We start from the raw sequence: 14,987 nt of genomic DNA, 5'->3' as shown, positions 1-14,987 counted from the left end.
GAAGGCATGTGACCAGTTTTTTTTAAATCCCTTTTCTGAAAACTTTTTTTCTGATTACAAATCAAATACTTGCTTATTGTAAAAAAGATTAGAAAATACAGAAATGCATATGAAAATTATAATCCTACTTCATTACCATGGTAAAATAACCATAACACTAAATGCACCATTTGAACCATTTTTAAATGTACGTTTGGTGGTATTAAGTACATTCACTGTTGTGCAACCATCCACCTCCAGAGCTTTTTCATCACCCCATACTGAAATGCCGTACCCATTACACAGTAAATCCTCACTCCTCGCTGTCCCACTCCTGGTAATCACTGTCCTACTTTCTGTCTCCATGGACGTGACTGTTCGAGGTATCTCAAGTAAGTGGAGTCATACAATATTTGCACTTCTGTACCTGGCTTATTTCACTTAGGATAATGTCTACAAGGTCCGTTCATGTTGTAGCGTGTATCAGAAAGAATATCATTTCTTTTTAAGGCCGAATGAAATTCCATTGTACGTGTATATCACATTTTGTTTATCTACTGCCCTGTTGGTGGACATTTGAGTTGTTTCCACCTTTTGGCTTTAATGAATCATGAGGCTACAAAAATGGGTGCACAGATATCTGTTCAATACTAGCCATCTGAATGAGTGTGAAGTGATATCTCACTGTGATTTTGATTTGTACTTCCTAGTGATTAGTGATGTTGAGCATCTTTTAATGTGCCTATTGCCATTTATATTCTTTGGAGAAATGAATTTTCAGGTCCTTTATTCATTTTTGAATTGGGTTGTCTGGGTTTTTTGTTGTTAAGTGTAATAATACTTTTGTTAACATTTTGGACTATTTCAGATAATTTTTCTGAATGTGTAGTTTTATAAAAAAAATAGACCATCTTCTACATAGTTTTTAATCTTTTAAAATTTTGAAGCGTAATACACCTATGTTAAAGTGTCTAAAATATAAAGGTATAAGTTAAATCAAATACTCAACCACTACCCAGGTCAAAAAATAAAATGCTGCCAGCTCCCAGAAATTCCCTTTAGAGCCTATCACTCTACCTGTAGTAGCTACTGTGACTTTTATAATCCTTTTTAATTGTTCATAGTTTTATCACTTAACCATGAATCCCTGAACACCATACTTTTTATTTTACCTATATTTTAAATTTGATGTAAATAGAATCATACAAAATGTATTTTTGTGTTTGACTTCTTTCACTCTATTTGTGAGAACTATTCATATTTTTGCATGTATTTTTCTATTGTATTTTTATGCCAATATTACTTATCCATTATATTGCCTATGGAAATTGGGGGTATTTCCAATTTTCATCAATTGCTAATAATGGTAGTTGAACGTTCTTGTATGTTTCTTGGGGTACTCATGCATACACCTGAATGGGCACTTACCAAGAAATAGAACTGCTTTGAGAAAGGGATTGTTAAGCAATTTTTTATGTAATTATCAGTCATTTGGTCTTATATTTAGTGACATATTTTTATGATCACTAGTCATTTTGTGGTGGTTTTCTTTTTGACCTCTAAAACTTTTTTTATACATAAAGTTGTGTTATTAACCCTTTGTATATCAAGTGTTTGCACACTGTTTTCAAGTTTGACACTTGATTTTTAAGTGTGTATGTAGATATGTGGAAGTCTTTAGATGTTGTGTGCTTATATTAGTTGTTTCCCTTCGATTCCTTCAAAACACTACAATCATATAAAATATCCATGTGTATTTTGTTCTTATTTTTATAGTTTCATTTTTTGTTTTGATTTTAAAACTTTAGAATATATTTTTAAGTAAAATATGAGATAGGGGCCTGGCTTTATTCTTTCCCCAAATGTTTAATTTTGTTCTTTCAATACACTGTGTTGATGAATTCCATCTTTTCCTTGCACTGACTTGAACTTGTATATTAAGTTATGCATAAACAAGCTATTTTCTGGTTACAATGATAAAGCAGCACTCCATTCTGGTGCTACTGTCATACTGTTTAAATCTCATAGGTTTATAATACATCTTCAGTCTGAAAGGGAGATTTCACACTTAACAGTCTTCCTTTCATAAAATTTATTGTTTCAACTGTACTTTATAATCATCTTTTATGCTCTAAAATTCTATTGATTAATTCAGAGGTAAATGGCCTCTTTTAAAGTATTTTTGTCATCCTAGGACATTTGTTCAAATCTGCTTTTACATTTCCCTATGTATTAGTAGTTTTCTATATATAGATTTTCACATTCTTAATGATTATTTCCAGGTTTTTTATCTTTCTCATTGCTATTATAAATGGGATCGTTTCTTCAATATGTTTTCAAGCTTCTTATTAAGAAAGCTATATTTTGGGTGTGCTCAGTCAGTTGAGCATCCGACTTTGGCTCAGGTCACAAGCTTACAGTTCATGAGTTCGAGCCCAGTGTCGGGCTCTGTGCTGACAGCTCAGAGCCTGGAGCCTGTTTCAGATTCTGTGTCTCCCTCTCTCACTCTGTCCCTCCTCCACTTGCACTTTATCTCTCTCAAAAAAAATTTTTTTTTTACTTTAAAAAAGAAAGCTATATTTTTTTAAATTTGTTTTATAAATGGTCACCTCATTTCACTATAACATTATTTTGTATTTTTCATGTAGGCATTTATCAGATGTAAATAATGATCATTTGTTTCTTCTTTCTCACATATACACACATCATTTTCTTGTCTAAATGCCTTGGCACGCATTTTCTGAATCATACTCAATGACCATGCTTTTATCAGGTACCCTTCCTTACCTTATTTCTGACTTTAATGGGAATGCCTCCAGTGTTCTATAATTAAATGTGATGCTGGCTATTTGTTTGAAATTTGCATTTTTAAAGATAATAAATTATCAATAGTTATTATTAGGCCTGTCAGTGTTGTGTCTGATTCTAGCCAACATGGCAGGAGGCAGAGCAGCAGAGTGAAAAGAGGAAGGACTCTGGAGTCACAGGAAATGTGAACCCTCGTTTCTCTCCTTAGAGCATAGCCTCTCTGCGACATACCTCTCTCATAGGATTATTAGAAGAATTAAATGAGAGAGCATATTCAAGTCCCCCAGTACATTTTTCTGGCATATATTATTATGCATATGTTAACTCTTAAACTGAAACCTCATCTAAGCACTATAGTTTAGATTGTTCACATTTTCCCATAAGTTTGTGTGTAAGACTAATATTCTATTCATGTCTGCAATAACCCATTTATAAATCCATGATAGTCTGCAATGCACTGGTAATTACACCATCTGTTTTTCAATGCTCAGGATAAGGATACCCTCAGTGAAAACCTTTGATGTGATACTAATTATTGCTAACACTCTCTTGTCTTCTGTGGAATAAGGTGTTGTCTCTAATGAGAAATTCAGAACCATATTCAAAGTATCAAAATGTGGATTTTATTCCTTTATGCTTTCTTTTTAAACTAGTTGACATATAGTCTATCCTAATTCTTTGGCATGTTCTTTTCATCACCTCTATGGCTGGCAAGTATTTATTCTCTGAGGATAGATTTGGGTTTCAAGGAGAGTCAAAGGTCCTCTTAGCTCACTGTAGAGCTAAGTTTGGTGTTTAAGACAGGAAATCAAGCCAATTGATAGGGATTTTGTTTCAAAGCAAAGTTGTCTATTCTGATGATTAAGTATAATAATGATTATTATAATATATAATTATATATAGACACAACATAAAGTTCTTGGATTAAGTTGATAGCCTTTAAAGTATTTTAGGTCAACACTCACTTGGATATCTAAACTCTGGTACTTTTGGTTATCAAGAAATGTATAACCCTTTAACGAAAATTTTCAAACCTATACAAAAATAAAGAAAATCATATAATGAACCCAAATGCCCATAACCTAGCTTCAATTTATGGCCAATCTTGAGTCAGCCCCCACTCATTTCCTACACCACCCAATTCCAGATTATTGTGAAGCAAATCCCTAAATTACCCAAGAATTTTATTTATAAACATTTCCATATGTATCTCTAAAAGGCAAGAACTCCCTTAAACTGTAGCCACAATGCCATCATTATTCTCCCCCAACTAACAAAAATTCCTTAATATCATCAGATATCCAGTCAGTATTCATATTTCTCTAATTGTCCTATACGATTTTATGATTGCACAGTTATGCACCAACATAGTTACGTTTGATCGATTTATTTTGTTTTCAATTTTTAGAATTGCTTTTCAATTTAATTTTATAGTTAAGGTACTGTTCTATACCATCTCTCCAAAACAAAGTATATTCAAAGAATTCTAACTTTTATCCCCAGGCCCTCCACCCTGATCCCTGTCTCTTCCTATAATATAATTCTATTTCAAGGTTTATCTTTCCTTTATATTTGCATATATGTTTTTATTCATAACATAGCTTCTGGAATTTAGGAAGATCTGTGCTTTTGTTATAATGTTATCTTTATATTCATATTATTATATCATACCCTTTTCCCTCTTTTTAAAAAAATGTTTTATTTATTTTTGAGAGAGTGTGTGTGTGAGTGGAGGAGGGGTAGAGAGAGAGGGAGACAGAGGATCCAAAGTGGACTCTGCACTGAAACAGCAGCAAGCCCAATACAGGGCTCGAACTCAGGAATGGTGAGATCATGACCTGAGCCCAAGTCAAACATTCAACCGACTGAGCCACCCAGGTGCCCCTCCCTCTTTCTTATAATTGATTTTGACTACTGTCTCTTGGTTTCCCACTATAAGTGATATCAAAATTAACTAGTATGTCTTCTTCCCCCCATCCCTCCTCACAGCATCAATTTGACACAGTACCCTTTCATGGATATCATCCACCTCTGCATGGTATTTCATATCTGCCAATCTATATTACCTTAAGTTCTCTAAATGTTTCACATTGTTTCCATGCCATCAGCAAGGCTACGCTACTCATTTCTGACTTTCCTTAATTCACAAAAATGACTGACAGAATAGGACTGTGGCCAAATCCCTGGAAAGCTTCTCACCAGCTGTGACCTTGGTCAAGTTTCTCAACCACCTCGAGTTTTGTTGCTGCTGCTGTTGTTGTTAAAATAAAAGCTTTATTTTTTTTAATAAATTTTTAAAAATATATTTTTAAAAATTTGGATTATAATACTTATTTCATGAGGTAATTGTGAGGACTAAATGAGATAATATACATAAAACACATAACCTATAGCAATCTTTCAATAAATAAATAAATAAATAAATAAATAAATAAATAAATATTAAGCATTATTTTTTAAAAGTTTTTATCTAAATTTCAGTTAGTTACCATACATGTAAAATTGGTTTCAGGTGTACAAAAGAGTGATTCAACACTTCCATACAATACCCGGTTCTCATCACAACAAGTGCACTCTTTAATCCCCATCACTGGTGTACATTGGTGATATAGTGGTGAGCATAGCTGCCTTCCCATCACCTATTTAACCCATCCATCTCCACCCAACGCTCTCTGGTAACCATCAGTTTGTTCTCTATAGTTAAGGGTCCGTTTCTTGGTTTGCCTCTTTTTTCCCCCTTTGCTAGTTTGTTTTGTTTGTTAAATTCCACATATGAGTGAAATCACAGGGTATTTCTCTTTCTCTTCCTCTGTCTCATTCATTTCGGTTAGCGTACTACTCTTTAGCTCCATCCACATCATTGCAAATGGCAAGATATCATTCTTTTTGATGGCTGAGTAATATTCCACACATGCATCTTTATCCATTCATCAGTCGATGGGCATTTGGGCTCTTTCCATAATTGGGCTATTGTTGATAATGCTGCTATGAACATTGGGATGCATGTACCCCTTTGAATTAGCACTTTTGTATCCTTTGGATAAATACCTAGTAGTTCAATTGCTGGATCACAGAGTAGTTCTATTTTGAACTTTTTGAGGAACATTCATACTGTTTTCCACAGTGGCTGCACCAGTTTGCATTCCCACCAACTGTGCATGAGTGTTCCTTCCTCTCTGCATCCTCACCAACACCTGTTGTTTCCTGTGTTGTTAATTTTCTCCATTCTGACAGATGTGAGGTGATATCCCATTGTAATTTTGATTTTCATTTCCCTGATGATGAGTGATGTTGAGCATCTTTTCATGTGCCTGTTAGCCATCTGTATGCCTTATTTTGAAAAATGTCTATTCATGTCTTTTGCCCATTTTTTAACTGGATTATTTGATTTTTGGGGTGTTAAGTTTGGTAAATTCTTTATAGATTTTGGATATTGACCCTTTATCAGATATGTCATTTACAAATATCTTCTCCCATTCCATCAATTGCCTTTTAGTTTTGTTGATTTTTTTCCTTCACTGTGCAGAAACTTTTTATGAAGCCACAATAGTTTATTTTTGCTTTTGTTTCCCAAGCATTACTTTCAATAAGAGATAAAAGAAGAATGATTAATTTGTATTTTGTGTATTAATTCACTTGGTAAATATTTATTGAATCAATTCATTTCAGGAATTGCTCATTTATTTAGTAAATATTTATTGAAAGACTACTATTTGCTAAGCAGTCACATGTGTTATTTCTTTCACTTACTCAAGTATTTGTGAGTTCCACATGGGGCAGACCTTGGAGATACAGTGATGGGAGAAATGGACCTGGTCCCTACCTTAATGGAACTTCCAGTCTTCCATCCTACCACAAGTCATAAATTATGCTATTTCTGAATAAATTCTTTTTGTCCTTATAAATCCCCTCTTGGAATCCCTAGTGTGCTGGTGCCTGACTTGCCTGGAAATAATTTTCTCATTTGACTGCATTACTGGATGTTCACTTCCTATTTGGCCCAAACTTCCACTAAAATGATAACTATTGGAGTAAGTTGTTTGGAATTTATTATCTGCACTTCCCTTACAAATTATAATTTTTTTTTATCAAGTCCTAAAGTACAGGACCAAAGGGATAATTAACTGCAACGATAATATTTGTAGATTTTTAAAAAAGTCCTCTATGTTAATTAAAAAGTAAATAACAACAACAACAACAACAATAATAATAATAATAAAAGACTTTCCTGAATAAGAAAGCAAAATCTTGGGGGAAAAAAAAGAGGCTTTGTTCTCTTTACCCTTTCTGCTGCTTCTTGACTTTCCACAGGGATAGCAGTCATTTTGTGACTATGAAGACAAGGAGGCAGGCACAGAGAAGCCTGGTTCCTCGATGAAGGTAACCTCAGCTAGCCTGAGGTAGCTGTACCAATCCTGGGTCTTATTATGAAATCAATGAATGACTGAAATAAAAAATACAAGTCCTTTATGTTAACTGAATGTTTCCTGATTTTTGGCCCCAACAAAATTTGCTGATACATTTTTTCACAGTGTCTTCATAATCTTTTTAGCTTATTTTTGTCCCATGGTGTTTTATTGAAATGAAAACACATTTCAACATCCAAATAAAACATTTCATTTTAAATGAATTTTAAGTATCTCAATTAGTTAAAAAATTGTCAGATTCAAGTTTATTTGATAAAATTATCAGGAGTTGAAATGGAAAAACAGCAAAAAAAAAATCTCAAATTTTAAAGTGTTAAGTACTAAATCTCAGATAATGCAGTCAGACACCCTTGTGCTCTGGTAGTTACACGGATAGGCAAAAGAGACAGATACAACCCTAAGGAATATGACATTCCAAAAAGTTTGTGCAAGAGTTTTATAAATAGAGCCATTCTCTTAATCAATTGACTATTTTCTACCTTGAGATATAGATAGGTAGATAGATAGATCTCATATAAATATATAACATAAAATATGTACAGAGTCCCAATCTCAAATGCCTATAAGGTCCATAAAAGTAACATAAATGATTGAAACAGCCTAGGTATTAGTACATGGGCCATGCATTGCATGGGTGGGGCAAACTGTTCTTTTTTAAAAAGGGCAGCCTCTTTTAGTATCTCTGAAAGTCAGCCTCTGCTAAATGCCAATTGACTGTTGCAATACTGGAATATGAATCCAGTGTCATCAAATCTAGTAATTTTTTGAGAAGCTGAAAATTCCATTTTTATATAAAATCTACCAATTTTTAAATGTTGCCAACTAATTCTCTAATTTTATTTTTAAATTGTGCATACTAAAAACATCTGCAGAGTGTATTTATACTATTGGCTACTAGTTTGCTCTTGTGAAATATGCTGTTATGATATGGATTCAGGTCTATCTGATATATATTTAAAGAGTAGGTAGTGTCTTACCTTCTTTTCCTGATATAGAAATCTGTAGAAATGAAAAAAAAAATCTGTAGAAATGGTTGCATATCCTTAAACTGTTACAAGCTATCAGAAATAATTGGAAATGTGGCATTTCCATGAAATGAGGCTATTTGTGTTTGCCAGAAGGCACATTAAAATATTTTGTAATAGTTGACTTAGTGAACTGGAAACAGCTGTGTTTGGCAAAATGTTTGTTACAATCTATTTTTCAACTTTTTTGTTTTTCATTTATTTTTACTTTTCTTTGCTTGGTATCAAAATTGGTATCAAGTGAAGAAAGTTAAAGTTATACTTGGTGGTATTATATGGTTTTCTTTCCTTTGTCCAAAACAAAGACAAGCTAACAAACTGTCTCCGAATATCATAAAAACCAGATTTCTTGGAAAACTATGTTAATTTCTGAATATTCCACCCTTTTCTGAGGAAATTCCAGGATAATTTGTTATATAATTGCCATGGGTAATAGCTATCCATCTGTTACCATTCAATTACAGTATTTCAGAAAATTTATAAGGTGACTAAGTGGTTCACATTAGTACATAAACTAAGAAGATTCTTAGGATCTAACCTTATGTTTATTTTTTTTTATTTTTTTTTTTTTAAATTTTTTTTTCAACGTTTTTTATTTATTTTTGGGACAGAGAGAGACAGAGCATGAACGGGGGAGGGGCAGAGAGAGAGGGAGACACAGAATCGGAAACAGGCTCCAGGCTCCGAGCCATCAGCCCAGAGCCTGACGCGGGGCCCGAACTCATGGACCGCGAGATCGTGACCTGGCTGAAGTCGGACGCTTAACCAACTGCGCCACCCAGGCGCCCCTAACCTTATGTTTAAATGTAACACTTTATGATATCTATTTAGTTATTAAAAAATTCTATTATCTTGCCCTTTAAAGAGTTTTTGTTAGGATTCAAATATTCATGTATTAGATTTTCTGCTTTGTTTATGCATTTGAATCTCTCTGGTACTTAAATTTGGCCCACTAATCTACTGAAGTTATTAATATCAACTATGGGCAGAGTGATCCATCCTCAGAGATAGAGCATGTTGAATTTAAGACTTGTCCTAGGTGGCAAGCTGTCAGGAGAAAATGTGTGACAAATGTTCTCTTCAAAGGTGCTCACTATTCCATTCCAACCTGTACACATGAAGGGTATGCCATATACAGTCAACCAATCCATAAATCTCCCACAGTCAATATCAGGTTTATGTCATCTTACCTTTACACACATGTGCACACATGCACAGACGCACGCACACACACACACACACAAACACCCTTCGGGCTGCTGGTATTCCTTCTAGACTTACTTCTTTATATTCTTGTGGTGATGCCCTTGATGATCATTTTAGCCCAATTCACACATGTATGTAGAGAGGGGAAGTTATATACTGAAATTTCCTTTTGTGGTATGTTCAACCCTTCAGGTCACACCCCCACTCTGCTAGATACTGACAGGTTCTTCAGACATGTACTATACAAGGTTCTTGGGGCACTAGAATGATCCCTGCCTTCAGAGAGCTTTTCATCTGGTGGACAGACATATGAGCAAGACTTCAACGCTGGCAAGATATGTACTCTAATTGAGGAATGTGTGAGATATAATGGCCTCACTTATTAAATATTTTTGTGCACTTCAGTGTCAGTTTATTCTAGATGCTCAGGATACATCACGTAAACAAGGGGGTCAAAGATATTCTGCCCTAACTTAAACATTTGTACAACACATAAAAAAGGCTGACACCAGAGTATCGAGGATTGGCCCCTATTTTCATGGTTAATAATTTTAGTGGACAAAATTGAATTGCTTCTGCACACTAGCAACAAACAATTTAAAATTATATTGCAAAACAATTCCATTTACAATAGAACCAAAAAGAATAAAATACTTGGGGTAAATTTAATAAACATTAAATGGTTTGTCTAAATATCCTGCTATGATTTAAAGCCCCCTACCAGTGAATCAACAAGAGCAGAACTCACCTACGAGAGACTCATTTGAGACCTAAAGACACCTGCAGACTGAAAGCAAGGGGATGGAGAAATATTTATAATGCAAATGGATGTCCAAAGAAAGCAGGACCAGCAATACTTATATCAGATGAACTAGACTTTTTTGTTCTTGTATTGTTTTTATCCTGTTTTGGTATCAGGGTAATACTGGCCTCATTGAATGATTTTTTAATGTGTTCCCTCTCTTCCATTATTTGTAAGAATTTGATTGTCATTATTTTTTTTAATGTTTGATAGAAGTCACCAATAAAACCATGTGGTCTTGGGCTTTTATGTGCTGGAAGATTTTTGATTCCTAATTGAACTTTCACTCTTGTTACTGGTCTAAGAAGCTTTCCTACTTGTTGGATTCAAGACTTATGATTCAATCTTGGTAACCTGTGTGTTTTTGGATTTATCTGGGTTTTTTTTTTCTAAGTTATTTGATTTCTTAGTATATAATTGTTTACAGTGATCTATTATCACACTATGTATTTCTGTGGTATCTGTTTTTTCTTCCATTTCTCACTTTGGCTTTTGAGTCTTCTTTCTTTCCTGGTTTATGTAGTTAAAGCATTGGCAATTTTGTTTATTTTTTTGGAAAAACTGGTCATTGCTTTCAATGTTATGTTATTATTTATTCTGGTCTCTATTTCATTTATTTCTGATAGGTCTTTGTTATTTCCTTCCTCTACTAAATTTTAGCGAAGTTTTTTCTTTTTTTAGTTCCTGGTGGTATAATATTAAGTTGTTTATTTGAACTTTTTTTCTTAATACAAGCATTTATAGCATAAATTTCACTCTAACACTATGCTTTTGCTGCATCCCATAGATTTTGGAATGTTGTGTTTTTCTTTTGTTTTGAGACATATTTTGATTTGCTCTTTGATTTCTTATTTGGCCCATTGCTGGTGTAGTAGTGTGTTGTTTAATATTTACATGTTAAATATTTAATATTTACATTGTAGATTTTCCAGCTTTGTTTTATTGCTAATCTTTAGTTTTGTACCATTGTGGTTGGAAAATCTACCTGGTATGATTTCAGTTTTCTCAAATTTGTAATATTTGTTATATTTCTTTTTATGTGATTTAACCAGGGGATTCTTCTGTGTGTACTTGAGGAGAATGTGTATTCTGTTTTTCTTGGATGAAATGTTTTATATGTATCTTTTAGCACCATGTGTTCTGAAGTATGCTTCAAGTAAAAAATGTTCTTGTTGAGAAAAAAAAAAGGAAAAAAACAAGAGTGGAACTCAAACAACCCCATATTCTGCTCCCAAGTTTCCATTTTATGGTATCAATGGGGAAATTCAAGCTGCAACTTTGGGTTTTTGTTCTTTTTTAAAGAACACTTCTGCAATCAACAGTGAAAGACTTTATTGTCCATCACAATCTGCCCGCTAGAAGGGGAAGTGGAGAGTGCTGCTGGTGCCGGTGGCTTCCTGGATGCGTCTACACTAAATAAATTGTTACTTATGAATACTGGCAAGAGCACTGTGGGGCAGAAGCATCTTCAAAACAGGAAGGCGGGCACCAGAAGTCCCAAATTTCTTTGTTGTGGGGAGAGGTTATGTCCCTTACCTGTAACCTTACGGTCCAGAGCTGGGGATCTCTGGCCTGCAGCCAGCTGACAGGGGTGGTGCTGTCAGCAGACCAGAGAAGGTCTGAAGGGTGGGTGACCACACCTACCCAGCAGCAGAGAGAGCAGCCAGGCCTGGGATCCAACCCACATTCGCAATGACAGACCCTTACGGCAGGGTCTGAGCAGCAGCTCTGGTCTGTGAACTACAAAGTGAGATGAACAATTGACCAGCTGTGGACATGACCTTCATACATTCACAAATTTTGTGTGAGAAATACCCTGGCCTTTGAGGGCCCCAGCTTTGTTTCGGGGTTCTCACTGCCTAAACCAACTCAAGATCTATAAAGGTGCACTAGAGGTGAGACCTCTGGATGTGAAAGACTGAAAGCTGATTGGTCAGAATCGGCCAGCAACACAATCCTTTCTGGGGTTCATGCCACCCCTGCCCCCAATGCCTACTCCTCTGGTTCCTGTTTTGTGACGTTCATCATTCACTGGTTTTAACCTGGCTCTTTTTCTTGACTCCAGTTATGTTCTGCCTCTCATGTCTCTGGCCCAGTTAGGTTCTTTGCTCTCAATCATTAGTTCACCCTTTGAAGCTCTTGAAGAGGCATCTGGGTTTTAATCTGGCTCATTTCCTGCCTCCCAGGCTCACAGCCACTCCAACCTGCTATCATTTCTCCTCATGATCTTTGGAAGAGAAGGGGAAAATTTTTAAACAAGGGAAAACTGTAATCGTAGTTTCAGGGGGACAAATGTGAGTGTTTTAAAGGAATGCCACCCTTTAGCATGTATGTGTTTAGGCCTGCTTTTTATTTATTTGGCTGCACATGTTATCTTAAAACTATTATAACTTAACTTTGAAGTCTTACATATAGCTAAGCAGTTGCAGTACTCATCCACAGTGTCCACTGCACTTAATGCCTTAACTCTTGGGAGGCCCTGTTTGCCACTTGTAGCCTCCCCCTCGCATTCCTATGATGGGCCACCAGAGGAGGAACAAGACAGCTGTGGGAGAACAGTCCCTGACCTCTTTGCTCATCCTGTGCGCCCTGCCAGCCACACAGAAGGGAGGAGAGAAGCTGTGGGTGAGGCAGCTGGTTTTGTACAGCACATTCTCTGCTCTTTCGAGTCTATGTTCAGGCCAAGTTACCTTGCTCTGTTCCTCTTTTATGCCCACCTTCTCTAATGGGGAGGTTGGAATGGAAGGAAGTGAATGAACAAGAGTTCTTCCAACTGCATCATTTGTTTTAAGATAAGGTGAAATCAACAACAGTTTAGTGAACACTATCGAGCACTTACAAGATACCAAGCCATGTGCTAGGGCTCGAAGATGAATAAAGGGGTAGGGATTCCATCATCAAAGAGTACACAGCCTGGTGGGAAGAAACATGTTTAATCATTATTTCGTTAATAGTGTATAATGAGTACAATAGCAAATGCATCTAAAAAGACAGAAAAAGAATTCTGCCTGGCAGTGTCTCTGGTGGTGACCACTGAGATGTTTCAAAGGTAGAGTAAGAGCTCTCCAAGTGGACAAGAGAGAGAAGAAACTGAAGATAAGGGAATATAACATGCAAGGCGTGGTATGGTTGGGAACTGTATTCTTTTTCTACTGCTCTCTTAACCACAAACGCAGTGGCCTAAACAACACACATTTATTATCTTCTAATTCTGTAGGTCGAAGTCCAACACAGACCTCAGTGGACTAAAATCAAAGTTTAGGTGGGACCACATTCTTTTTGGGAGTCTCTCCTAGAATTTCTGGTTCTTTTCCTTTTCTAGTTTCTTGAGGCTACACAGAGTCCTTGTCCTATGACCCCCTTCCTCTGGCAGGTCAAGTCCTTCTCACACTTCCAACCTTTCCTCCTCATTCCATTTCATCTCCCTAAACCAGCCAGGAAAGTTCCTCTGGTTTTAAGGACTTTTAAGGACTCCTGTGAGTAGCTGCGGCCTGGCCAGATAATCCATAATAACCTCCGTATCTCAGGGTCCACACTCTTAATCACATCTGCAAGATCCCTTTTGCCCTGTAAGGTAAAATATCTCTAGAAATGTCCCCGTGATCAGGATGTGCACATCTTTGGGGGCAAAGGGGAAAGACATCATTCTGCCATTCACAGGAGATGACCCAGAACTGAAATGGTCACGGGAGATTTAGAAAGGGAGGAGATAGGTTTGGAGAGGGTGGCAACTGCCAGATAATGAAAGCCCTTGAACAGCATGTTAATGGACCTAGAGTTAATCCTGAAGGTGATGGGATCCTTTGAAGGGTTTAAAGCAAGGTGAAAACTGTGTTTTTAAATTGTGTTTTGCTGGCAGCATGGAGGACATATTCAAGGGAGAAAAGACTTGAAGTCAGAGGAAGTGGTTATCTATTGCCACATGCTCAGCAAAGAGTTACAGATTCTGTTTATTCTATAAAACTGACAAGATCTGGTTCAACAAAATCTATAGATAAAATGCCACATGATAATACATTTCTCTCTAAAAAAAAATGGTCACAATACCTGAATGTCGATATTGTGTTAAGGAAACAATTTCACGTATTCCAGGTGTTAGACAAAGAAGACATTTATTATTCTTTCACCATAACTCCCATAGTCTTAACAAGGCCCTTGAACAAATCAAGTTCTAACTAGACCAGTAACAGCCTGTAGACTCCCCTGTTTGGGGACCATCAGCATGTAGGCGGTAGTTCACACTATGGGAATAAATAAGAGGCCCTGGGGAAAGTAAGTAATTTAAAAAGAGGAAAAGGATAAGGACCAAATCCCGGAGGACACCAACTTTGAAAGGGAGGACTGGAGAAGAAAACAGAAGAGTAAGAGAGAGAACCATGAGATGATATAGTACAGTAACTGGAAGAGGAGAGAGTTCCAGGAATGATAAGTCAATAGTAATAAATGGCATAAAATCATCAAGTAATCTAAGGACAGAGGAATATCATTTGAATATAATAATTAAGAGGTCATTGGGGCTCCATTTCCAACTAAGATGGAGTAACAGGAACCAGATATACCCTCCTACCTTAAACAACTAAGATCAAATCAAATTAGATGAAATGATGGTTTTCAGACTTTGGACAACAAATAGCACAGGACAGTAATCTCTGAGGGGAGGGGGTAGGTAAATAAATTAAGAACTATCATCGCCCCATCTCACTACTCAGTGTTTCCAAGTAATGATAGCTTAGGGAGGGG

The 14,987-nt window shown here is 36.0% G+C and overlaps 2 protein-coding genes across 3 annotated transcripts in view; one reads left to right on the top strand and one right to left on the bottom strand.

The window, feature by feature from the left end:
- The window catches only part of CCDC146 (coiled-coil domain containing 146), a 115,576-nt gene that overhangs the window by 52,576 nt on the left and 48,013 nt on the right, over positions 1-14,987 (top strand). The gene's annotated exons all lie outside the window — the stretch shown is intronic.
- GSAP (gamma-secretase activating protein) overlaps positions 13,087-14,987 on the bottom strand; it is a 259,405-nt gene continuing 257,504 nt past the window's right edge. The window contains exon 31 of the mRNA XM_058725308.1: positions 13,087-13,160. Within this exon, the coding sequence (XP_058581291.1) occupies positions 13,105-13,160 (56 nt within the window). The 3' untranslated portion in view covers positions 13,087-13,104. The remainder of the gene's footprint in view (positions 13,161-14,987) is intronic.

Source organism: Neofelis nebulosa, chromosome 4, assembly GCF_028018385.1.
Source record: "Neofelis nebulosa isolate mNeoNeb1 chromosome 4, mNeoNeb1.pri, whole genome shotgun sequence".
Classification (NCBI taxonomy): domain Eukaryota; kingdom Metazoa; phylum Chordata; class Mammalia; order Carnivora; family Felidae; genus Neofelis; species Neofelis nebulosa.
This window is presented reverse-complemented; position numbering and strand designations above follow the sequence as displayed.